Source organism: Pinus tabuliformis, chromosome 4_2 (assembly GCF_031772625.1).
Source record: "Pinus tabuliformis cultivar Carrire ecotype Pingquan chromosome 4_2, CPIR1, whole genome shotgun sequence".
Taxonomy (NCBI): Eukaryota; Viridiplantae; Streptophyta; class Pinopsida; order Pinales; family Pinaceae; genus Pinus; species Pinus tabuliformis.
In genome coordinates, this window is record NC_142304.1 from 129,900,228 (window position 1) to 129,927,140 (window position 26,913).

At 43.0% G+C, this 26,913-nt stretch overlaps 1 protein-coding gene across 2 annotated transcripts in view; it reads right to left on the reverse strand.

The window, feature by feature from the left end:
• The window catches only part of STN7 (Serine/Threonine kinase domain protein), a 305,972-nt gene that overhangs the window by 130,808 nt on the left and 148,251 nt on the right, over positions 1-26,913 (reverse strand). For both annotated transcript variants that reach the window (XM_089428318.1, XM_089428317.1), the window contains 2 exons: positions 1,872-2,040; positions 1,610-1,703 (listed from right to left, as the gene is read on the reverse strand). In XM_089428318.1, coding sequence (XP_089284444.1) covers positions 1,610-1,703; positions 1,872-2,040 — 263 coding nt within the window. The remainder of the gene's footprint in view (positions 1-1,609; positions 1,704-1,871; positions 2,041-26,913) is intronic.

Genomic DNA, 26,913 nt, shown 5'->3' on the forward strand with positions numbered 1-26,913 from the left:
TGTCATATAAGGTTTAAACATTGGAATTCTAAGTGGCACATTATAATTGGAAAAATCTCTGGCTCAATATTCAAGCAAGTAGGATCATCTACAAACACACTCTCATACTTCATTTGTAATTGTTGATTTTTGGTAGCGTCGGATGTGCTCTAGACATGAAAATTCGTGGAGAGGCTAAAGCTCATGAGATCTCCAAGACCCAGAAATGGTTTGGACAGATTGTACCCAGTTTGGGAGATATTAAAATAATTAATATTTTTAATGGAGTTCCTATGTCTAAACTTGGTAAAAATAAAATATTAATGGGTATTAATATAAAACTGGGTTAGAAGGTTCCAAAAGTCATGGATCAAGCCAAATCTAATCTTAGTCATTGATTAGAGATATAATCTCGGCCATTCAAAGACCAATGAGAAAAGTATAAGAGGCTTGAGGGTCAGTTGGAGAAGACACCAGAGTGATCAGTCATTCGATTTGCTAGAGCGGGGTTTCTAAGCAAAGTCGAATCAGTGTTCAACAGCAAGGGGCAGTGAGTATTGGGCAGAGAGGCAGAGACAGTGCTAAGAGACCAACGCAGAAGCAGAGAGCGAGAGACAGCAGCGAGTTCAGGTCACGTAGAGCGCAACAGAGACATCACAGAGGCCCGAGGGACTGCGTCATCCATGTCGAGGCTATAGGAGTGACGCAGAGGGTCCCAGAGTCTGCGCAGTGCCTCAGAGGGCTGACGTAAAGAGGCTTCAAGCTGATGCAGGGCAGCAGGAAGCTAACGCAGAGGCCAGAAGGGCCAGCGCAGAGTTTCAGAGATGCTAGAGAGGGCTTCGTGGGACAGCGTTTCTGAATACCTGTTTCCGAATAGAGAGGTATTACTACCGGGTGTTTTTCTCTGTCGGGTGAGCCAGTTTGGCACCCAGTTGTACCCAAGGAAATATTGCATAATAATAAACCCTCAGAATCGTTGCACCGGTTTTCCAGCATTGGATTTTTCCGAGGACGAGTTGTCCAATAATAACGGTGTCACTTGTGTGTTTGTTTTCTTTCAGCTGTTGATCTGTCGATGTTGATACTGTATTGTGTTTATTTCGTTATTTATATGTTTTAAATAACTTGTTCAAACTTAACAAGTAGAAGAAATAAACCAAAAGAATACAGATTAAATTTCTAACGGATAGACTTAGAAATTTCAGCAGTAATCAACGTGCTTCTCATTTTAGAATATGCTTGCAGAAGTAGCCATGTTTAGACATCCTAAATCACACTTTAAATCAAGATTTCAATGTGTTTAATCTATAATTCTAATAGGTAATGTTTCATTTACTATTATTACTTTTGTCTGAAAATTCTCTGTTTCTTATGGTAAATGATCATAGATGTTGCCTGATCTGCTGATAACCAGTTCAATTATAATATGCTAAGCTCCGGGTCATATCTATTATCATATATAGAAGCCCAGTCGCTGGTCATTAACAAATTAGAGGCTTAGACAGATAGCACTTTTCTATTATAGAAAACCACAAACAATTATAACATCAAATACTATCTGAAAGGTGGAATGCTCCTCTGCTTGTAAAGGGGACAAAAGGCATTAAACAAGGGTACATTGAACGTGTACCTTGGATCCAAGAGAAACTCCTTGGGAACATAATTGATGCCAACTCGTAAGTCCGCAGCAGCACCAAGGTCAATGATCTTGAAAGCGCTAGACTCTTGAAAATTATACACCCAGAATAATGGTAAGTGCTAAAGGCTCCTGTATGCAAGCCTATGCAATAACCAGTAAAAAGAGTGCAATCAAAAAGTATGAAAGTGTATCACACTCTTTCTAGTCCTTCAATCCACAAATCTGTTTCTCTAGAAGCAAGTAAGAGAATAACCTTGAGAAAATATAATGTTCTGGGGTTTAATGTCCCTGTGAACAATTCCTGTAGAATGCAGTCCATCGAGGGCAAACAGAATTTGCCGCATGATAGTTTGAATTATTCTGTTTTCCCTTTCTATTCCTTTTGGCAACTTTTCAACTTCTCCAAGAATCATCCTCTCAACCTGTACATGTCAGAAGGACACATCCATTCAAAACATAAACAACTAGGATAAGTTAGATATTTTGTAGAACATCTGTACAGGAAAGTTGGAAGGGGCATGCTCCCTCATTCCATGATTTTCAAACTATAATGTAAGATATGTGACTGAGTGAACGACAAATTATAAGCATATGACCATAACTGTTGAAAATGCATTCAACACTTATGGTCTAGATTTTACAAATTCATATCAACAGTTACATAAAATCAGAATATATATTGCTTATTTTGTACTCTCTTACTTTTGAAAATAACAGATTTTCTAGATAGTCACATTTTCCAGAGGAATGTGCAACTGATTGTAAATATTATATGGACTGGCACTTCAAACTTTCCTAATAAAAATTGAGATTTGCAAAGATCACACGATAGCTAGAAAGCATGAATGAATAAATGCAAAATTGCAGCCAAAGTTAGATGCTTGCAGCAAATGAAGCTAAGAAAGACCTGATATGATTTTCTGGGCCACCGGGAAAGCATAAGCATATCAGTTCATAAGAAAAGTTGATGAATATGAAAAAGGAAAGGACAAAATGATACTTCCAGATGTTTCATTCTTCATTAGCTGATAACTACAACATCCTCCAAGACTAACCATAGAGTTGGATAAAAACTGATATGAACACAATAATAGAGATGCAAAAAATACTCACAAATGAAAGAACACAAGAGAACAAGTATGCAATTATAAGGAGATATTTGTCACAATGTAAATGTATCATAAACCTTCATTGAATTACCTATTCATAGAAGTAGAAAATTGGTGGAGAGCCATCACCCACACCGAGTCTATTAGGGTTACAATTGAAATATACATGTTTAGGTGGGCGATCAAGTGGTGGGTGATCGAGTGTGACCAGCCACTCTATGAATTATGGACAATGAGATTGGAGAAATAAAGTGAAAGCTGTAAATTAAATTAAAATGTACACATTTAGGTGTGTGATCAAGTGTGACCAGCCCCCTATGATTTATGTACAAAGAGATTGGATAGATAAAGTGAAAGGTGTAACTTAAAATTATAGTACATAATCTGAGTCCACTAAGAATGTCGGGACTACTAAGTCTCATCAATTCCTCCAGCAAAGGGTACCATAGTCAGTAGCAGCTATGTGTTGGTTGGAATGTCCCGACAGAATACTTGAATGTATACATCTGCTGAAATGTCAATGTGTCAATCCACTAGGTTCGCTGCAAGAAAGAATGTACTCCCTGCTGAAGAACTGTGCCTTACCATGGGCTGCTGAAGGGCAGGTGAAGAAGTGATAACCTATAGAGCCAAGTGGGGAGGGTGTAATGTTCCTTTTTTTGGTGTTCCTTATGGCGTGGATAGGATGGACTTTCAGAGTTGGGGGCACACAGATCACAGGTGCAGGTTGGCGTCCTCAGCGGCCCAGGGGCTTTTGGAGGGGTTTTGAGGAGTTTCTATGAGTTCCGATGGCATTCGCTTCGTATATTCCATCATCTGCACAGTTTGCCTTTCGTTCCGGCACATTCCAGAAACTTTCAGAAACAGAGTTGTTATTGGGCCTGACTCAATTCATTACGCTTAAGGTGACATTCCGAGAGGAATACTTGACAGAACACCTTAGTGTAATAGCTCGTTGGAACCCGAACGAGAAGATCTACATGATGGGATGGTTAGACGTGAGTTTCAGTGACCTGAGGAGGCATGATAGCCAATTTACCCTTTTCCCGCATTAAAAAGAATATTTTAATTAAAATAAAAGAGGAAAAAGTGCTCCATGATTAAAATAATAATAAAATAAGAGGTTCTAGAGGGGTATAAGAGAGGAGGAGGAGGCCATTGGAGGACATCTTGGATTTGATATTTCTTCTTGTATGAGAGGCTGAAAACCAGTTCTCTACTTCAGTAGTAGCCCTAGGAAGAAAACCCTCGAGTGATTCAGTGAGATTGGGTGAGTACCCACCTTCCCTTGGTAAACTCATCCAGAATTCACAGGAGAGCTTAGTAGTGCAGTTCAGTTCAGTTTGGAGGGCCAGCGTAGCAGTGCAGCGGATTATCTTGGAGGCCAACTTTTCATCTCAGCTATTTTGGTTGTATGTGCATGTAACCCCAGTTTATCCATTATAATAAAAGCTGAGAATTTTCCTATTCATTATGTCATTGGATTGCAGTGCTCTAATTGTTTTATTTTACATGGGAATCTTCTATTAAATGAATGATAATTTAATGGTGAAATTTGGGTTGAGTTTGATTTCTGCAAATTTGGCAAAATATCTCGTTTGGGACATTACAGAGGGGAACCATGAACAAAGGTTTCTTAAGAAATAAGTAATGTCGCCTAATTCAAAGCCAAAACAAGTGCAATATGGGCTTGTTACCACAAAATCTAGCAGGCCTAGTGCAAAGCCTCACTATGCAACCTAGGTCTTATGGAAACAATAGATCAGCCACCATTTTCAACTCAATGGCTTCTCTCTAGCTGTTTAGTGATGGATATCATCCCAAAAGGGAGGCTTCCCTATGAAATATCACCAAGAAGATATTATACTAAGGAGAGTTCAATGGTGATGTTGTAATATCCCTGACTAAGGTTTATCAAGCAAACTTGCACTAGTTTCAAAGTTTCTCTCTCAGGTGTTTTGTAAAATGCTTTGCATACATAAATCTTGCAAAAATTCTCTTTAAAGCAATTTGACGAACACTTGGTGTAAAAAAATTCTACGAACAAAAAATGCCTTTTACTATACAATCATTTCTTCAAATATTTTGCAATCAAACATGAAATCTCTACTCAATAAAGAATACCACAAACTCTGATTCAAAGTAGCTATCACCATTGAGACATTTCTTCGACCATTTCGCTTGCAAACTAAAAGATATTTTGTAACAGAGACATTTTGTCATACAGTCTCCACTTAGGTAGACACTAATCCCTCATTTACCAACAAATAACATAAAGCTCCCAAACGGTAGTAAAAGCTCAGCCAATTTATTAATATTCAGCAGAAGATTACATGCCAATTTATACAATCTTAGGCACTTGGAAATAGCTTTGCAAAAATGTCATGTCCCTTCTCAAACACATTTGTAACAAGGTGTTGGTACACAATTTTGCACATTTTTGGCTAAGGAAGAGGACCCACCAATTTCGACTTCGGGACTTAGGAGGCAATTCGACTTAATTTGGTTGCTAGTGGAATGTGGGGGCCACCAACATGGGAATTCAAATTGGCCCATTCGAATAGCTTGGAGGAAAAGTCGAATAGGTGGATGGAGGGGCCCACATGAGGCTAGGGAGGCCCAAGGAGTTATAAGGAGGGAACAGCTCTCATTTTGGATTCATTCTTACATCTTGCAAACAAAATCACTAAACTGTTCGCTCTGCTGTTTAGCTGAGTCAACTGGTTGTTTAGCCACGAATCTCTCAAGCGGGAGATTCAACCTCTACTTCGGGGGACCATTCATGCCCGCCCTAGAGAGGCAGTTCCACAAGGATTTCAGGAGTTCTGGGGCAGTGGGATAGCACCACCATCCAACGCAGAGCAGGGAGTGCGTATTTATAGGCAGCTAGAGAATACGCAAAGGGAGATTAAAGCCAGCAGAGATCATATGTTTGCTGGGAGAGTTAGAGAGCTGAGGAAGCAGCAATAGGCCAGCATTCTTACTGAGTTTTACAGTCAGCATTCCAGCAGTTCGAATTGTTCGGCTAGGGGACAGTGCAGAGGCCACTTAGCAGTTTTTCGTGGAGCTTAGGAGCAGGTGCCTTAGGCCAAGAGCTCATCTGGGATGTCAGGGATTTGATAGCAAGGGTCAGCCCTGCACTTTGGGGGCATTTCCGGGAGGATTTACAGGCAGTTTCCAGCAAGCCGAGTTTTGCAGTTGCAACTGAAGTTGGGCTCCATGGGGGTCGAATTTCAGAAGTCTAAACCAGCCAAAATCCTTCGTGGGTTTTCTGGGTTTAGGCCAAGGAGTCTGGGGTTAAAAGCAGAAAATTTTTTGGACAGTAAAAGTGCACCTTTTCTGGGGCAGCACAGTGCAGATTGGTGTAGCAGCTGGACAACCTTCAGTTCAGTCATTTTCTCCCCTGGGTTTGGTCATGTTTGTCCATTGAGACAAGCCCAGATGCACTATCTTGTCATCTGTATTTGGCCTTCAGAAAACGAGTCATTTTTTGTGAATGTTTAATGAGTATTTCGTTTTTAAAATTGTTGCATAGTTTTTTGTTTTATATCACTTGTATTTCCTATTTAGGATCATTATAGTGGTATCAGAGCCTAGTTCCTGGCTCAACTGTGGGGATTGTCTCCTATGAGAGAAGAGGACCAACAGAACATCACGTACCAAAGGCAAAGGTACCGGAGGAGAGAAAGAGAGTTGGAGATTACTCAAGACACGGAGGACAAAGGGAAAGCAGTGGTAGAGGAGGAGGACATGGTGGAACCCAAAAGCATGGAAGAGATGGGTTTTGATAGCCTCCTGAGGGCCCTAAATGACTTAGCCAAGGGCCAAAAGGACATGCTGGAAGAGATCAAGTCGCAGAACAAAGAGAGGACCACTCCTAGAGGGTTTCTGTTTGGGTAAACTTTTGGGGCCTCTTAGCCATTCGATCATCCCTCACCAGCAACGCAACACCCATCAGCCAGTGTTGACACCTAATCCTCATGATTGGGTGAATACAATGTAAATAGATAAATAAATAATATGAACAGTCATCGGGAGATGAAGTGAACAGTCTCTCCCTCATGTATATAATGAAGACCTACCTGAAGGAATAAACACGAATCAATTTTTGGTTAAGGAGTTACTGCTTGGTCTGACATGGTATCAGAGCCAGCTCCCAAAATAGTTGTAACTCCCATCTGCCTACTGCTCTCTGTCCTCTGCCTACTGCTCTCTGTCCCCTCCACTGTCGCTGCTGTGTGTTGTACGCTGGTCTGTCATATGCGTTTTTATTTCTGAACGCTGCCTAAACACTGGCCCTGAATGTTGCCTAAACGTTGGCCCGAACGTTGACGAGATACATTCATTCAATTATGAGATAGTGAAGTTGGATTTATGATTATGTTGTGCTTCTTTTCAGGCGCAATTGTCAGCTATTTGAACCAAGTCTACTGGGATTCGCGGTACATGAAGATATTCTGAAGTTTGAAAATCAAATGCCATTGTTTGTGGCCATATTCCCGAACGTTGCTTGAATGATTGGCCTCACCTGGTAGCAGCGTTCCTTTGCATCTTGTTTTCAGCACGTTCCATACGCTGCTCACTTCCTATGCACTGTTTCCCATATCTCTGCTCTCCTACACACTGTACCTGATAGTGGCATCGACCCGTCTCACTGCGTTGGGACTACTCCATCTCTGTATTCATTCTACTCCCTGTATTTGTCACTATATCAATTTCCGTCCACCTCCATTTGAATTTCAATTTTGTTGCCTCCCTGCACCCATACGATTGCGTGAGTATAAAGCATAACTGCAGTCATTGCAGCTGCCGGGGAAAGGAGCATAATTATGGGAATAACAAGACTGTTAAGAGTTGATTGATGTGGAAGAGATGAAGCCGCTCACACTCAAGTGAGACTCCACACCGATTATTGCAAGAAATCAAGGTATCAGAAAGCTTTTAACACTGGCCTGGTATTATATTAACGTTGGCCTGGTATTTTTTAACGCTGGCCTGACATGGAAAAGGCGCCTGAGTCTGCTGCGTGAATGATGGTATATATGTTGAAGTTTTTTTGGCATACACATTGAAGTTTTTTCACATAGCGTTGGCATATACTTTGAAAGTTTTTGGTATATATGTTGAAGACTTTTTGGCATGTAAAATGTGTTAATAGCCACATGTTGAATGTACTCTTAACGCTGTTTAACACATGGAATTGTATTGAAGTATTATGGTATATACGTTGAGATTAGATTGGTGAAGACCAAATTCAAATAGCTTTGTTGCCTTTTCATGTAAAACAACTCAAGAACGTTGCGGGAAAAAATGATGAGGAAGAGATTTGAAATCTTTTGAGAATGCATAGCTGATCTATGTTTTATATTTTCATTAACGACAAAGACAGTACAAAGCCCTATATGGAGAGAATGCACTTTTGAAATGTAATTTTTTTTTTTAAATTACCACCAGAAGTACAATTTTACTGTATATTGGCATAAGTATTTTTCTATCAGCAGAAATAATTTTCTTTACAGAATGGATTCAATCATATCCATGGTGGGAATAGTTCTCACTGGCAAGGAGAACTATCCTGAATGGTCCCGAACGATAAAACACACCCTCATTTTTAATGAGTTGTGGAAAGGAGTGTGTGTCGAAGACGGAGACAATGAACCAGTACAGCCTACCTCAGACAAAGAGCTCGTCATTTGGGAAAACAAGAGCAGCAAAGCTTATGCATTAATCGCAGCGTCTGTAAATGAAGAGGTGAGTCGCCATATTTTGTCATTTTCAACTGCCTTTGAAGCCTTACAAAAGATGAAAGAACTCTATGACTCACATTTTGCACTTGAAGTTGTTCAACTCATGATTAAACTCTTCACTCTTGAACTGCAAAATAATGATCCTCTTGCTCTTGCATCTAAAGTAAAGTCTATAATGCATGATATCAAATCCACTAAGGTTGAATTGGATATTCCTCTTATCGCTTTTCTCAAGGCACTTTATCCTACTTACTCCAATTATCTTGAGTCATTGCAAGCAAATGGAAATCTCAAAGATATCACCTTTGACTCTCTTGTGAAAAAGTTTGCTGGAAGAGAGAAAGCTTTTGGAAAGAAGACAGCCCCTGAATCTTCTGAAGAGGCTGTGTGCCTTGCTCATAAAGGAAAGCATCCTATTCAAGATTCTTCAAGAGGAAAAGGTGGTCGAAGAGGAAGAGCAAGATATTTCAGAGGCAGGGGGGGCAAACACTCTCAAGGAGAAAAAGGAGATTTGCACTGCATGCGCTGCAAGAGAAATGGATCACATGATGCCTCTACATGCAAGTTACCATGGGACAAAATTAAGCAGCAAAGAAACCAACAAAAAGGTAAACTAATGATACAAACAAAGGTAAAACACCTGAATTCGCTCACTATGTTGTCGCAAAATGTAACATTGGAGTAAATGAAGATTTATTTAATGCTTCACTTGCTTCTTGGAAAAATGATTGGTTGCTTGATTCAGGAGCAACCTACCACATGACTCATAGAAAAGATTTTTTTGAAGAATTTACTGACAATGTTGATGGAGCAGTATACTTTGCAAACCAATCAAAAATCAAGCCATCAGGGCTTAGCACAATCAGGCTTAAACTGCTTGGTCTTCCAGACTTTCTTCTGCATCATGTTCTATATCTCCCACAGCTCAAGAGAAACTTGTTGTCCTTGGTCCACATCCGCCAGCAAGGTCACTCCATTCATATGTTTGATGGCAAGCTTGAGGTGAGAAAAGCATTTGACCACTCACTTGTCATGAGGGGAATAGAAGAAGGAAGGTTTCTCAAGCTCTGAGGAACCTCTGCTTGTGCACAACATTTCTCATAAAATTCTCATCATGAAGAAGGTACACTTCCATCAAGTTTATTATGGCATGCTAGATTTGGACATTTGAACTATGACAGCCTCCGCTTGTTAAAGAAAAATGGTGTTGTTGGTTTGCCTACAATTCCTAGGAAACTTAAGCAATGTGATGCTTGCATCCTAGGAGAGCATAGCAAACAATCTTTTCATGATTCACATTCAAGAGCACTTAGAAAATTTGAACTCATTCATTCAGACTTATGTGGTCCAATGCCTGTTCCTTCTGCAAATGGAAATAAATATATGATGACATTTATTGATGACTACAACAGAACGTGTTGGGTTTATTTAATGAAGAACAAATATTATGCTTTTCAAACATTCAGTAATTTTCATAAATGGATTGAAAATGATGCACAATCTCATATTGGGTCTATTCGCACTGATAATGGAAAAGAATACACATCAAATGAATTTGAAAACTATCTTCGCCAACATGGGATCAAACATCAAACCGCTATGCCTTATAATCCCCAACAGAATGGTGTAGCTGAAAGAATGAATAGGACAATCTTAAATATGGTATGATCCATGCTCTTCTTCAAAAATGTAAAGATAATGTTTTGGGCTGATGCTGTTCTATGTGTTGCATATATAAAGAATAGATGTCCATCTAATGCTATTAGAAACAAGACTCCTTATGAAATGTGGTATGGACATGTTCCTTTGGTAAAGCATCTCGGGGTCTTTGGTTCCACCTATTATGCCTTGATACAAAGGTACATAGAAGCAAACTTGGTGCTAGAAGCACTGTTTTACAACTCGGCCGAGTTGAAACCGAAACGGCCGTTTCGGACCGAGTCAAACCCCAAAACACTGACCCGGCCAGCAACCCGGCTCGGCTGACCGAGTCAGCTATGACTCGGCCGAGTCATAGCTGACTCGGTCAACCCGGCCGGGTTAGTATTGACTCGGCCGAGTCATTAAAAGCACGGCTGGGCAGCGTATTTTATGAATTAAATTCACTTTTTTGCTGTTTTTTGGTAAAGTTAAGTAGGGTTTGTGGTCTTTCCTCCTTGATTGATGGTCTTGGTTAGTTTCTTGTCTATATGCTCTTTGTCTCTTTCATATTAGTGGGATTGCAAGGCCTACCTAGGGTTTGGCAGCAAAATGATGACAAGGAAGCGTGTTACATATCCAAGAGGACTTTCTAGTCTTATTGAAGACCTGACCATTGAAGAAATTGGCAATTGCATTCATTGTGCCCTAAGGACTGTCAATTTGGAGTGGCAGAGGGACAGTTAGTGGGCTAGTTATATAAGCCTTAAGGACTATGATTTGATGTGTTGTGAGGGCTATCTTATGTGCGCCCTGAAGTACAATACTTGACAAATCAGAGTTGAATAGGTTGGTCATTAAGCCATAGATCAGTGGACTGCGTAAGGAATGGTTTGATGTCGTAGTTCAATGAAGTCTGCAATAGATGGGCTTTGTGCAGTACCTCATGAATTGACTTTTGGAGCAGAAAAAGTGCAGATCAGTGGGTTGTTGATGTGCTCTAGGAACAACATTCTGGAGCAACCAGATTACTGACAAGATGGGAAAATCTGAAAGCCCAAAGCAAAGTGACAAGAACAGTTGATTTGTCAGAGTTAGGGCAGTTTTGGTAGCCCTAGGAGCAGTCTTCTAAAATGACCAAAAGAACGACAAGCGGGAAGATCTGGAGGATGGGAAGAAGTGCAAGATGCAGTGTTGGACCCAGTATGTTGTCTTCCATGTATATTATAATGTTGTGTGTTTGGAAACTTGAATGAAAATCTTTAAAATTATGTTTAAAATATTTAAAATTATGTTTTTTTATAAAAAAAATAAATATTTAATGTATTTTTTACAACGACCGAGTCATTGAAATCGAGCCGGCCGAGTCATTACCGAGTCGGAGTCGGAGTCGGAGTCGATCCTCGGCCGAGTCGGATTCCGAGTCCGAGTTGTAAAACACTGGCTAGAAGTCGTAAGTGTATCTTCCTGGGGTATTCAAACACCTCCAAAGCATACCGTCTCTATGATGAAGTAAATAAAAAGTTTGTTGTATTTAGAAATGTAATTTTTCTTGAATCATCCAAAACTGACAATGTTGTTGAGCGGCAACTTGATCGCTTGGATAGATTCACAAAATCAAAATCATTTCAAGAATTTGATAATCAGATTCCACATCTTGAAGGGGGGATTCCTATACTAGATCAACCTGTGGAATCTTCTTCTTGAAGAACACTCTCCCCTGCATGAAATTCCAACAACGAATGATGCTTTAAGTGATGTGATCGATAGAATTGGGAGACTCAATCTTGATTCAATCCCAACTCAATCAACGGAGCAACTTGGACCATCTGAGAAAGGTCCCCCAAAGTGGTTGACAAAGACACTTGAAAGTGTTCATCCTGATGAGGTTGGAAAGACAGGAACTGGAAATTCAAACCGGCAAAATGGAGGTGATGTGGATGACTCTAATTCATCTGTTGATATGGATGTTTCTTACGATTATGAATTGAACTTGTCTACAGATTTTGAACCAACTTCCTTCAAAGACGCTGCTTCTCATGATGAATGGAAAGAAGCGATGCAAAAGGAGTATGATGCCCTCATAAAGAACGACACTTGGAAGCTGGTTGATCCTCCATTAGGAACCAAACCAATTGGCTGCAAGTGGGTCTACAAGAACAAGTATAAAGCTGATGGCTCACTTGACAAACACAAAGCTAGGCTTGTGGCAAAAGGTTTTGCACAGAAGGAAGGGGTCGATTATGAGGAGACCTTTTCCCCCACAGCAAAATGGGCTACCATCTGGACACTCTTTGCACTAGCAGCTCAAAACGGTTGGAAAGTCCATCAAATGGATGTAAAAACTGCTTTCTTAAATGGAGATCTAAAAGAGAATGTTTTTATGTCTCAACCTGAAGGATTTGTTGTGAAAGGACATGAACATAAAGTATGCAAACTTTTGAAGTCCTTGTATGGCCTCAAACAAGCACCGCGAGCCTAGTATGAAAAACTAACTGAGCATCTTCTGAAACTCAATTTCAAACATTATGATCTTGATGATGCAACTTTATTTGTCAAGAAAGTTGGCAAAACAGTTGTATATCTTGTGGTATATGTAGATGATCTTTTGATGACAGGGAACAATGAAAACTACATTGCATCCATAAAGAAGGAATTGGGGAAAAGTTTTGAAATGACTGATTTGGGCTATGTTCATTACTATCTTGGCATTGAAGTAACCCAACATCCGAAGTCCATATTTCTTTCTCAAAAGAAATACATTGGAGATCTATTGAACAGGTTTGGCATGACAGAATGCAATCCTCTTACTACTCCAATGGAACAAAACTTAAAGCTCACATCTATTGAAGGAAAAGAATTTGAGGATGCAACAAAGTATAGACAGCTTGTAGGAAGTCTCAACTACCTAACTACTACCAGACCAGACATTTCGTTTGCTGTTGGAATCCTCTCCAGGTTTATGCAAAAGCCTTGTGAGGGACATTGGTCTGCTGCAAAAAGAGTTCTAAGGTACTTGAAGGGAACTCAAGACTTTGGAATCAAGTATACACAGGTGGACGACTTCTACTTGATTGGATACTCTGATTCAGACTTCGATGGAGACAAAGAAACGGGGTTATCTACTTCAAGATATGCTATGAGTCTTGCATCAGGAGCTGTCTCCTGGAGATCACGCAAACAATCAGTTCCAGCAGATTCCACAACAGAAGCAGAATACATGGCAGCAGCTGAAGCAAGAAAAGAAATTGTGTGGCTCAGGAAAATTCTTGAAGATTTGCAGGTAAAACAAGTACAATCAACTCCATTCATGATTGACAATACCTCTGTAATAAAGTTGGCCAAGAACCCAAAGTTCCATGATCGAACGAAGCACATCAATACTAAATATCATCTGATTTGACATCATGTTGAGGCCAAAATAATCCATCGCCATCATTGTTCCACTAATGAGCAAATTGCAGACATCTTCACCAAAGCGCTTGGAAGAGAAAAGCTTGAACGATTCAGAATGATGCTTAGACTCACCAACATCCCTTCAAATTAAGGGGGGGAATGTTGACACCTAATCCTCATGATTGGGTGAATATAATGTAAATAGATAAATAAATAATATGAACAGTCATCGGGAGATGAAGTGAAAAGTCTCTCCCTCATGTATATAATGAAGACCTACCTGAAGGAATAAACGCGAATCAATTTTTGGTTGAGGAGTTACTGCCTGGTCTGACAGCCAGTGTGCCAACTTGTGCTACACTGCCTTCTTTGGTGCCAATGGCACAAATAGAACCTGCAAGAGGGGAAGACCCCCCTCACATGGGAGACTATTTCAGAGAGTGGCAACCTATGGATGAAGAATTTAAGGAAGCCCTCTCCTTCAGAGATTACTGCAAGCTCAAGCAGAGTGAGAAGAACAAGGGTCACGGAGGACAGGGGACCCAAAACTACGAGCTGCAGAGAACCATAGGGAGGATGTATTTCCCTACTTTTGATGGCACAGCCAAGTGCACAGCCAGGGCTAGGGTTGAGAAGATGGACACCTACTTCCAACTCAACTGGATGACAAAGCAGGAAGCCAACAAGATGGCCACACTGCACATGGAGTGGGAAGCCCATGATTGGTGGTTTCACGGCTTGACCACCCTAGGGCATGCCCACGTGGCTTCTTATGAGGACTTCACCAAGAGGGTGGTGGAGCATTTTGACTAGAGAGATCCAGAGGCCCATTTCAGAGAGCTGACCCAACTGCGCCAAACAGGCAACCCGGAGCAGTACATCTCTGAGTTTCTGCGGGTATCAGTGATGGTCCTAGATCTGTCAGAGGCTAGGAGGGTGTACACCTTCATTGAGGGCTTGCTTGAGCCCCTAGGTGGACTAGTGAAGTCACACAGACCCTCCATGTTGCAGGAAGCAATCTTGTGCACCAGAGATCTACAGGGGGCCATCCCCAAGACTAGAGCACCTTTTCCTGCATGGACCCCCTTTCCACAAAAGGGGCATGAGACTAGTCCTCCACCTCAAAGGACCACACAACGAAGGGGGCAGTTAGATGATGAGACACAGAAGGACCTCAGGAGGAGAAAGTTGTGCTTCACATGCAGGGAGCCCTGGGCAGTAGGCCATTAGTGCACTGTCAGTAGAGCACACTATTTGAGGTTTTTTCTGACAGTGACCAGGAGGACAAGGAGGAGCAGGATTGTGGTGTGGCAGAGGGTGACAATTTGGCTGATAGAGGGGCACCACCACCACCACCACCTCCACAGGGAGGGGCATCCCTTGCCCCAGCCGGGGGAGTCCTTGCTTCCTTATGCGGGATTCCCAAATTTTTTACACCAAGGATCAAAGGCACTGTACAGGGGCAGAGGGTGTCAGTTCTAGTTGACAGTGGGGCTACCCACAATTTCATAGATGCCCAGTTGGTTCAGAGGAGGGGCCTCACCATGGCTGAGTTCAAGGGCTTTTCAGTCCTAGTACCAGGTGACCATACCATACAGTGCACTAGATGAGTGCCTTCCTTGACAGCGGTTATGGGGAACTACTCGATGACGGACCATTTCTTTGTGGTCGATGTGCCAGACACCAACGTGGTGATGGGTGTCCAGTGGTTGTATTCCCTTGGGCGAGTCATGACAGATTGGAGGAAACCAGAGATGGAGATCATTGGGTTGGATGGCAAACTGGTAGTTTTGAGAGGAATGCAGTCTTATCCACCTCAAACAGTTTCGGCCCACAAGATGGAGGCAGACCTGTGACATGGGGACATTGCATGGGCGGTTGAGCTGAGGATCTTAGATGCTGGGGGACAAGCTCAGCCACCACCAGTAGACATTCAGGCTTTGCTGGACCAATGTTGCATGAAGCGGGGATGTTTTTTCGAAGCAGAGACGCGGAAGCGTCATTTTCCAAAAATCTAAGAAGCGAAGCGTCTGCGGAAGCGTCTTCTATATATATATATATATATTTGCAGTTATACTCAAAACAAACATCCCAAATACCAAATTAGTTGTAGAAGACATGAAAACATGCATATTTTTGCATAAATCAAGATAGATATAACGTCCATTGTACATTAATGATTAATTATTCGAGCGTCAACCATTTAGATGCATAAACCATCTAGAATCTAGATTCTTCTCCTCTTGTCTAGCCTTTGCCTCTACCTCGATTGTCTAGGGATATTAGTCAACATTGCCCAATTTTGATCAAACTACGTAATTCAAGACTTAAAATATGGTAGAAAAAGCTTAACATGCTTGATCGATGATTTTGACTTGATTGAAAGGTAATTTTTTGCTAAGGGCGTGCCGCGTGACAAAGGAGTTCAACAATTAACACCACCAACACTAGGGTACATATAGGGCTTGGTGCTCTTGATTAAATGCTAATCGCATACCTTCATACTTGATATAATCTAATGAAATGCCACAATCTCATTCATCTTGAATTCCTGAAAACTGTTAAGTCTGTTGAATTTTGAATCGAATATGAAATTCTATTTTCTCCATATGAAGTCCAATGAGGCTGGAACCACTCTCAAACATCCTGAGTCATTTCATGGTAATGTTAAAAATTTAAGTAAAAGGATGAAAATGAAAAATAAAAGAGAATGTCACTTTTACTTTAAGAATTTAACATTACCATGGGGGAGCATCTGGTATATTTATATTTTTTTTATATTTTTTTTGCCTTCATTCCTCACCCTAACCCAAGGTGGACCCACCCCCAACAAGCAAACTCACCTAAAATTAAAAAAAAAAATTGAAAAAAAAAAACGATTTTCTAAACAGCGCAGCGCTTTTCCAGAATCGTACGGAAGCGTACGCTTTGCCCTCCGAAGCGCCACACTTCGTACTGCCGAAGCATCGTACGAAGCACGCTTCGGAGATTCGGAAGCGCGCTTCGGAGGAAAGCTTCTGAAATTTCCAGGAAGCGTCCAAAACAGGCGGAAGCGCGCTCCCAGGGACGCTTCCTGGACGCATCCGCACGGGACGCACTTCAGGGCTTGGAACCGGGGGCGGGGGAGGACGCTTCCTGCAACATTGTGCTAAACAAATACGCAGTGGTGTTTGCGGACATTCCACTAGCGCAACCACTAGACAGGGGATTTGAGCACACTATTGAGTTGGAGTCAGGTGTGCAGGCAGTGATCACCACCCCTTATAGGCATCCCAAGGCCTATAAGGACGAGATAGAGAAGGCCATCCAAGAGCTGCTAGCATTGGGCCATATCAAGCCAAGTTCCAGCCCTTTCGCTTCTTTAGTGGTACTAATGAAGAATAAGGATGGAACCCTTCGGATGTGCATTGACTACCGGGCCCTCAACCAGAAGACACTAAAGAACCGGCACCCCATTCCCCACATAGATGAGCTGATGGATGAGCTTAGAGGAGCCAAGTACTTCTCTGAGATCGATCTGCGTTCAGGGTACCACCAGATAAGGGTGAGGGATCAGGATATCCCTAAGACAGCTTTTTGGTGCCACTATGGGCACTTCGAGTTCTTGGTCATGTCATTTGGGTTGACCAAAGCTCCAGCCACCTTCGAGTCATGCATGAACCATGTCTTCCGAGGATAGTTGAGGAGGTTTGTGCTAGTTTTCTTCGATGACATTCTCATTTACAGTTGGACATGGGAGGAGCACCTCCAACACTTGGAGGTAGTACTATGGATTCTAGAAGAGCAGCTGTTTTATGCCAAGCTCTCCAAGTGCAAGTTTGGGTTGACAAAGATGCTCTACCTAGGGTATATCATTGGTGCTGATGGGGTGAAGGTCCATGAGGAGAAGATTCGGGCCATCCGGGATTGGCCAGTACCCTGAGATGTGACTGCGCTGAGGGCCTTCTTGGGCATTTGCACCTATTACACGAAGTTTGTCAAGGGGTTCTCACAACTGGCAGCACCCTTGACCAACTTGACCAAGAGAGGGGCTTTCGCATGGACTGATGGGGCACAGGTTTCCTTCAAACGCCTCAAGGAGGTGATGAGCAGTTGCCCAGTCTTGGCACTTCCGGATTTTTCCCAGCCATTCACTGTGGAGTGCGATGCATTCGGGGTAGGAGTTGGAGTAGTATTGTCACAAGAGGGGCATCCCATTGCTTTCGAGAGTCGGAAGCTCCTATCGTTACTTGGTGGGCAACAGGTTTCAAGTGAACACTGATCACAACAGTCTTCAGCACTTCATGGGGCAGTAGGGCCTCAATGATAGGCAACAGAGATGGGTCAACAAGGTGCAGGCCTATGACTTCGATATAGAGTATGTGCGGGGGAAGCACAATGTGGTGGCCGATGCTCTATCTCGGAGACCAACTGGGTTATCCCTCATGAGCATCTTCCATGATTGGAAGGCTCAGTTATTGGTGGAGTACTCCAAGGACAGGAGGGCATGCAAGGTATTGGAGGGTACCCATGCAGATGAGCATTACTGAGTGATGGATGAGGTCATCTATTACAAGGGGTGCATTTTCTTAGTGCCCAACTCGCAGTTGAGGGAGAGGGTGCTCCAGGTAGCACATGATTCACCATTATCCGGGCACCAGGGGTTCCAAAAAACTTATATGGCAGTCAAGGAGAGATTCACGTGGAAGGGCCTCAAGGGGGACGTGCTACAGCACGTACGGAGTGTGAGGCCTATCAGAGGAACAAGGGGGAACTGATCCACCCCGCAAAATTGCTACAGCCACTTCCCATCCTTGAGGGGAAATGGGAAAGTATTTCTATGGATTTCATCACAGGGCTCCCCACAGTGCAGGAGAAGGATAGCATCTACATAGTGGTCGACAGGTTGACCAAATTTGCTCACTTTTTCACCATCCCCACAGAATACACGACTGCACAAGTTGTGGAACTGTTCTTCTGGGAGATTTTCAGATTGCATGGGCTTCCCAAGAACATTGTGAGTGACAAGGACAGTAGGTTCATGGGAGGCTTCTAGCATGAGCTTTTCAGATTGGTCGGGACCGAGCTCACTCCTAGCACAAGCTACCATCCTCAAACAGATGGCCAGACCGAGAGGGTTAATTAGTGGTTGGAGGGGTACTTGAGGAACTACATGACCGGTCAGCAGAGGGCTTGGATTCGGTGGTTGTATCTGGGCGAGTACTGCTACAACACCACGCACCATATGTCCATTGGTATGACTCATTTCCGTGCTTTATATGGATATGATGCATTATCTTTTGCTGACATTGTTTTTGGAGACGGTCGAACCCCAAAGGCCAAAGATTGGGTCCAAGAGAGCCAAGACATCCTCAAGGATAACTTGGTGACAACCCAAAATCAGCAGAAGGTATACACAGATCGGCATAGGACGGAGAGGCATTTCAAGGAGGGGGACTTGGTGTACGCAATCCACGTTGTAGCAGAATGGGGCCGAGAAGCTACGACCACACTTATATGGTCCCTATCAGGTGGTTAGATGAGTTGGGGAGTTGGCCTATGAGTTAGAGTTGCCTCAGGGCAGCAGGATCCACAATGTTTTTCATGTCTCATGCCTTAAAAAAGGGCAGCACAGTGCAGATTGGTGCAGCAGCTGGACCGCCTTCAGTTCAACCATTTTCTCACCTGGGTTTGGTCATGCTTGTCCATTGAGACAAGCCCAGGTGCACTATCTTGTCATCCATTGTATTTGGCCTTCAAAAAATTAATAAAATGGCTCAGCAGTTCTATATTTGCAGCTTTTCTATGAATGTTTAATGAATATTTCGTTTTTATAAATTGTTGCACAGATTATTTGCTTTATATCACTTGTATTTCCTATTTAGGATCATTACAAGAAATGGCACAGTTTACATGTAGGAATGGCCGAAAGTGACAGTGCTAAAAATGGAATTAAGCTAAGGAAATACAGCCTCCAAAAGATGGACTGCTGCCCCCGCCAATAGAAGACCAGAGAAAGTATAAATGGCCTTCTAGAATGGCACTGTTGTAATGTGGCCTCTCCACAAATTTGTCCCAATAATCAGCTTGGTCTGTGAATAATTTACCCACTCAGCCTGTAGAGAATATAATGTTCGACCTATAATAAATACAGGCTAACTCGACAATCTCATCTTGTCTGTCCTGTGTGGGATAGTGAACTAGGACCCTTAAGCCAGACTGCTACAAACTGCAATTCAGCCTACTACAAACCTCAGCAATTCGACCTCCAAATGAGTGTAAACTCAGAGGTAATGAAATGCAATTTTGACCTGCATAAATTATGTAGAATGCAGCCACCAAAAGAGATCAGTTTGGCCTGCAAACAGTGGTGATTTCGGCCTGCAAATACTAGGGAGTTTGGCCTCCAAAAATAATGTAACTGAGTTTGCTAAAGATAGAATAAAGTCAGCCTCCAAAGAGACCCATGCAATTCAGATTTCGGCCTGCACAATATCTGCTTTGTTTCACAAGCACTGGGATGTAAAATAATCCTTAAAGTGCTAGTGAAGGATTTGAAATGATCCTCCCTTCTTCCTTAATATGAACCCCTAGTGATAGTTCTAGTTGATCTCCCCTCTTGATCTCTTCATTAGCACTAATGAGAAGCCTGGGTGATTCCTCCCCTTTCCTCCAATTTTGAAGCACAATTAAAGATCTAATATGATATGATGTAATATCGCAAACGGAATATTTTGCAAAAATTTAACTCAACTAAAATTACTCCATAAAATTACCATTCATTCAACAGAAAACTGCCATGTAAAAATATAATCACTAAAATAGGGCAACATAACAACAAGGTGAACAGGAATAATCTCAGCTTTTAATATAATAGATAAACTGGGTTACACACAATTACAACCAATATAGCTGAGATGAAAAGTTGGCCTCGAGAAATCTGCTCCAATTTTGCACTGGCCCTCCCAAAACTAAACTGAAATCAATCACTGCACCTGTGAATTCTGGCTGAATCCACCAATGAGATGAGGTGGGTCTTCGTCCACTCTCACCAAAATCACCCGAAGGGTTTTAGAGAACTGGGTTTTCAACCTCTCATACAAGAAGAAATATCAAATCTAAGATGTCCTTCCAATGGCCTCCTCCTCCTTTTAATAAATCTGATGCACCCCTCTAGAACCTCATATTATATTATTATTTTAATCATTGAGTTCATTTAACTCTTTTGCTTCAATTAAAATATTTTTTTTAATGCGGGAAAATGGTAAATTGGCCATCACGCCTCCTCAGGGCACTGAAAATCCCCGCTAACCATCCCATCCTATAGATCTTCTTGTTCTGGTTCCAACGAGCTATTACGCTAAGGTGTTCCGTCAAGTATTCCTCTCAGAAATCCACCTTAAGCGTAATTAAATGAGTTATGCACAATAATAACCCCGTTTTATGAGAATTATCAGAATGCAATAAAACGAGAAGCAAGTTGTGCGGAATCAATCCTGATGATGGAGGATGGCAAGTGAACTCCTCCAAACCCCATAAAACATCTCCAAACTCCCCTGGGCCCGTTGATGAAGTAAACCTGCACCTGTGACCTGTCTACCTCCAACCCTGGAAGTCCATCATAACCATGCCACCGGAAAAAGGAACATCACATATCCTCTTGCCCCAAGATTGCTTGCCCTCAAGCAATCTAAACCTGTGGACTGGTGGCCCAATGCAACTAAGACGCAATGCCCGGATCACATATAAACCACTGGGTGACGCTATGCCTCTGTGTCAACCCACCATGAACGGGCCCCTCAATGCCCAAATCCCAGACCAACCTCTCACTATCATCAACAAATCCTCTTGAATCCCAATGCCACCAAGAATAAGTACGTTGATTTGGGGTAGTATCGGATGTGTTCCAACCACGAAAATTGGTGGACAGGCTAAAGCACATGAGATCTCCACTACCTAGAAATGGTTTGGGTAGATTCTAAACAATGTGGGAGATATTAAAATAATTAATATTTTTAATGGAGTCCCTAAGTCTAAACTTAGGGAAAATAAAATATTAATGTGAATTAATATAAAACTGTGTTAGAAGGGTCCCAAAGTCATGGATCAAGCCAGAGTTAATCTTAGTCGTTGATTAGGGACTTGATCTCGGTTGTTGAATTGTCAACGAGAAAGTATAAGAGGAGGCTTGAGGGTCACTTGGAGAATACATCGAGTTGATCAAGAATTCGATTTTGTGGGGCAGGGCTTGCTAAGGAAATTGAAGGAGTGATCAGAGTTGCAGCTGAGGGGCAATGAATACAGGAGCAGGGAGACAGAGAGGGTACCGGGAGCATTAGCGCAGAAGCCAGGAGAGAGGGACGCATAGCCAGCTAGAGGCCTCGCAGAGCCAGTCAAGGCCCATGCAGAGGCAGCCAGGACCTGCGCAGTACCAGAGAGAGCTAGCATGGGTGACACAGAGGCTCTAGAGGATGACGCAGTGCCTCCAAAGGCTGATGCAGGGTGAGTTGGGCTGACGCTGGGCCAGAGAGGCTGACGCAGTCCCTAGAGGCAGACGCTGGAGATTTTTTGGGGCAAATTGGAGCTAAGAGCTGTGGGAATGTTCATCCAGGGTTTTAGCCAGAATATTTGTCTCTGACTGAGAGGTACTATAGCCGAGATCATTCTTTGTTGGGTGAGTCGGTTTGGCACCTAGATTGTATTCTAACACTGCTTAATAATAAAACCCTCAGATAGCTGCACCAGTTTTCCCGCATTGGGTTTTCCCGAGGACATTAGTCCAAAAACAACGGTGTCAGTTGTGTGCTTGTTTTTCCTTCAGTTCATGATCTGTAACGTGTTGAGCATGTACTTGTATTTATTTTCAGTATTTACATGGTAAATAACTTGTTAATTAAATAGAACAAGTAGGCAAAAATAAATCAGAAAGTACATGAAGGATTTCTAACAGTTAGACTTAGAAATTCCAACATGGTATCAGAGCGTGGTTGCAGATCACAAGAGAACTGAGGGCATCAGCCGAGCAAAGCAGCAGCAGCAGAAACAGCTGTCCCGAATGACCGAAGTTGTTCCTAGTGGAAAAGCAACAAGGAAGGGGTGACGTAATGCCTGCGTCATGAAGTTTGAGCTAGGAGGAGGATCAACGTAGTGGCAGAAGGGAGCAGACCTAACCTACGCAGTGCCCAATCATCTTTCTCAGTCAGGAAGGATTGACGCCCGTGGCCAGGAGGTGCGGATTTTGCTGGTGCCAGGATTGCGCAGAGCCTAGAAGCTCTAACCTTCAGTTTGCTGAGGCATAGGAGGTTGTGGGTAAGTTGTGGAGTGAAGCTGGTGGGGTACTGTGGTCAGAATAGTACCTAACAAGGCAAGACCAAGGAGGAGGGAGTTGTTGTCGAGGATTTGTAGCCAAGAAATCCTGATCAATGGTGCAGGTACACTAACGATCAGAGTGGGGGCATCTCGACATTGGCAGAGGGGTTTCCAAGAGGGAAATCGAGGCTTAGAGGGAGTCACACCGAGAACTTCCAGAAGGGAAGTAGAGGAGCAGCAAAATGGCAGTGAACGGGGTAAGAGACTAGGACAGACTAGACGGAGCCTCAAACTTTGTAGTCTGGAAGGCCAGAATCTTATCCGTTCTAGACAGGAATCGTCTCAAGCACTTCGCCTTGAAGACGATAGCAATCCCAGTTGACCCGGTTGAGAACGACAAGTACGAGGAGGCAATGGGGAGGGCCAAGAGCATCATCCTTGATGGGGTCAAGGACCATGTAGTACCACATATTGCCGAAAAGGAAACGGCAAACGCGACGTGGGAGGCCCTGAGGAAATTGTATCATCATACTTTCGTGCAGAGGAAGACGCTACTAGAAAATCAGTTGCGGTCATACCAGATGTAGAAGGGAAAACAGATCGACACCTTCCTCGGTCAATTGAACGAGATCTAGGATCAGTTGACTTCCATAGGGGCCACACCGGATCAAGAATTGATGGTGAGGACAGCCCTGAATGCAGTCTCAGAAGACTGGGAGGTGTTTGTCCAGAGCATACTAGGCAGGTCGACCCTTCCAGATTGGGAGGAGCTGTGGGCGGCTCTTCGCCAAGAAGAGATCAGAAGGCTGACCAAGGTGGGAAGCAGCAGCAAGGGCATCAGAATCAAGGAGGAAGAGGAGGATGCTACCCTAGCATCTGAGGGAAAGCAAGAGAAACAGAAGAAGAAGGACCTCTCCAAGGTCAAATGCTTCCACTGTGGGGAACTAGGTCACTATGCGAGCCAGTGTTCGAGGAAGAAGAGCAAGGGAGAGGCTTCCAAGACCAAGGTTGCGCCAGCAAGGGCGAAAAAGGAAGTGGAGACAGATGATGGTTGTGCCATGAATGCTCACACGCCACTTGAGAAGAAGTGGGGAGACATTGAGCTGTAGTCAGAGGGACTACAGGCGATGAGGGGCGGGATCCTCGAGGTACCCAGCCTCTTGGATTATACCTTGCTACAGGAGCCTCGAAGAGGAGTAGCAATACTGGCGGATGTCAGTAGAGAAGGATGCAGATGGAGCGATAGAGGGAGCTATAGTGCAGGAGCCCTAGGACAGCGTGAGGCAGTAGTGCAAGATGCATTGAGTTGTTGCAGCAGCGCAGAGGTCAGATAGGGAGCACTTGTCAGTGACAAAAGGAGTTTCAGTGTCGTGGGTGTCTCTAGCCTGATAGAGATGTCAGAGTTGGGAGATCAATTACTTACTTCTCAGTAACTGAGTTGCAGTGCAGCAGTTAGCAGTGGCAGTGCTATGGGCAGCACGATGCAGCATGATGAGAGGCGCTGACGTACAGCTGTAGCAATGGCAGTGGCAGGGCCATGGGTAGCAATACATGATGCAGCAGTACAAAGGATGTTGGGCGGCAGGCCTAGCATCAACACCAAGACCGATATCGGATGATCAGGGTGATGCTCAGTGAAGAGTATTACTAGAGCACAGTCCTCGCTAAGAGGGAGTGCTGATTTGGGGTAGCATCGAATGTGTTCTAGCCACGAACATTGGTGGAGAGGCTAAAGCACATGAGATCTCCAATACCCAGAAATGGTTTGAACAGATTCTAAACAATTTGGAGATATTAAAATAATTAATATTTTTAATGGAGTCTCTAAGTCTAAACTTAGGGAAAATAAAATATTAATGTGAATTGATATAAAACTGTGTTAGAAGGGTCCAAAAGTCATGGATCAAGCCAGAGTTAATCTTAGTCGTTGATTAGGGACTTAATCTCGGCCGTTGAATTCTCAACGAGAAAAGTATAAGAGGAGGCTTGAGGGTCACTTGAAGAATACACCGAGTTGATCAAAAATTCGATTTTCTGGGGCAGGGCTTGCTGAGGAAATCAAAGGAGTGATCAGAGTTGCAGCTGAGGGGCAGTGAATACAGAAGCAAAGACGAAGAGAGGGTACCGGGAGCATCAGCGTAGAAGCCGGGAGAGAGGGACATAGAGCCAGCTAGAAGCCACGCAGAGCCAGTCAGGGCCCACGCAAAGGCAGCCAGGAGTTGTGCAGTGTCAGAGAGAGCCAACGTGGGTGACACAGAGGCTCTAGAGGCTGACGCAGTGCCTCCATAGGCTGACGCAGGGCGAGTTGGGGTGATGCTAGGCCAAAGAGGCTGACGCAGTCCCTAGAGGCAGACGCTAGAGATTTCGTAGCGCAGATTGGCACTGAGAGCTGTGGGATCGTTCATCTGGGGTTTTAGTCAGAATATCTGTCTCCGACTAAGAGGTACTACTGTCGAGATCATTCTCTGTTGGGTGAGCCGGTTTGGCACCCAGATTGTATTCTGAAACTGCTTAATAATAAAACCCTCAGATAGCTGCACCGGTTTTCCCACATTAGGTTTTTCTGGGGACATTAATCCAAAAACAACGGTGTCACTTGTGTGCTTGTTTTTCCCTCAGTTGATGATTTGTAATGTGTTGAGCATGTACTTGTATTTATTTTCAGTATTTACATGGTATATAACTTGTTAATTAACAGAACAAGTAGGCAGAAATAAATCAAAAAGTACATGAAGGATTTCTAACAATTAGAATTAGAAATTCCAACAAAGTATCAATGCTCCATGGCTCTTGTTGTGCTATAGCTATGAATGTGAATGTTGCTCCACCAACTGCATACCAACTCATTATCTCTCTCCAGTCCAACCCCTGACTCAATCCAATGCTAACCCCACTCTCCTGTTGTCGGGATGGAATGTTCAAGAGTTGTCAATCTATATCCCACTGCCAACTGGGACATGCAGTATCTGACATGTCTAGGGTTCCCCTCTCTACTACGCCCCTGACTAAGGATATCACAACATCAATAGGATACCAACTCATGATCACCCGCCAATCTATGTTAGTTTTTGTACCATCGGATGTGTTCTAGCCACGAAATTTGGTGGAGAGGCTAGAATACATGAGATCTCCAAAACCCATAAATCGTTTCTAGAAATTCCGCCTAGAAATGACTTAATTAGATTATTAACCAGTTTTTAAATATTTCCTAAGTCTAAACTTAGGGAATATGGTTAATTAATCAGTATTAATTAAGTCAAGGTGAGAATCATCTAGAAACTCACATGGATCAATCCAGAGATGATCCTAGCCATTGATTATGTTTTAATCTTGGTCGTTGGTGCTCCAACAGAGGATTATAAGAGGAGGTCGATGTGGTGATGGAGAATACACTTGAGCAATTCGATTTCTTGGCAAATCGATTTCCAGAGTAGCAACAGTCAGTTGCCAGAGAGAGCTAGAGATCGAAGCAGTGTGAGAGGGGCAAAGACAGTGAGGTTGGAGGAAGTATTCCAGATCCAGTGAGTGCATTTGCAGAGAAGCAGAAGAGCCACTAAGAAGCTAACGCAGGGGCTGCGTAGTAGCTTCTAGAGGCAAGTTCGATTTGCTAAGAGGGAAAGACGTCTTCAATTCTAAAGGTCGGGAAGGAGTCCCAGAGTGTCGGAGAAGCATTTTTCCAGCCAGCAAAGGGCAGAACAACTTCATCAGATATCAGTTAGAGGCTTGACATCAAGAAGGTTGCACAGAGCAGCATAGAGGCTGACGCATAGGGTTAGAGGGTCGAGTTTCTGAAGGCAAGTTGTGTCGGGGATTGCCTGTGGAGTGAGGAAATTCCTCACTAGATTTTTGCCAGTATTTTTCTCTGTAGGATTGCCAAATTTCAGCATTCAGTTGTACTCAAAATTTCTCACTGCTACATAATAATAAAATCCTCAACTGCTGCATTCGTTTTGTGATATTCCCACTTAGCAATATTGATAAGGGAAATATGAATCTTGCCCACTTTTGTCTTATTTCATGTTTCCAATTAGGAGATGTGGGTTCAGAGGTCCCACATGAATTTTGGGATTAAGTGGGGCCCCAAACATTAGGAAGGAAGGGAAATATTGCGGCTCTA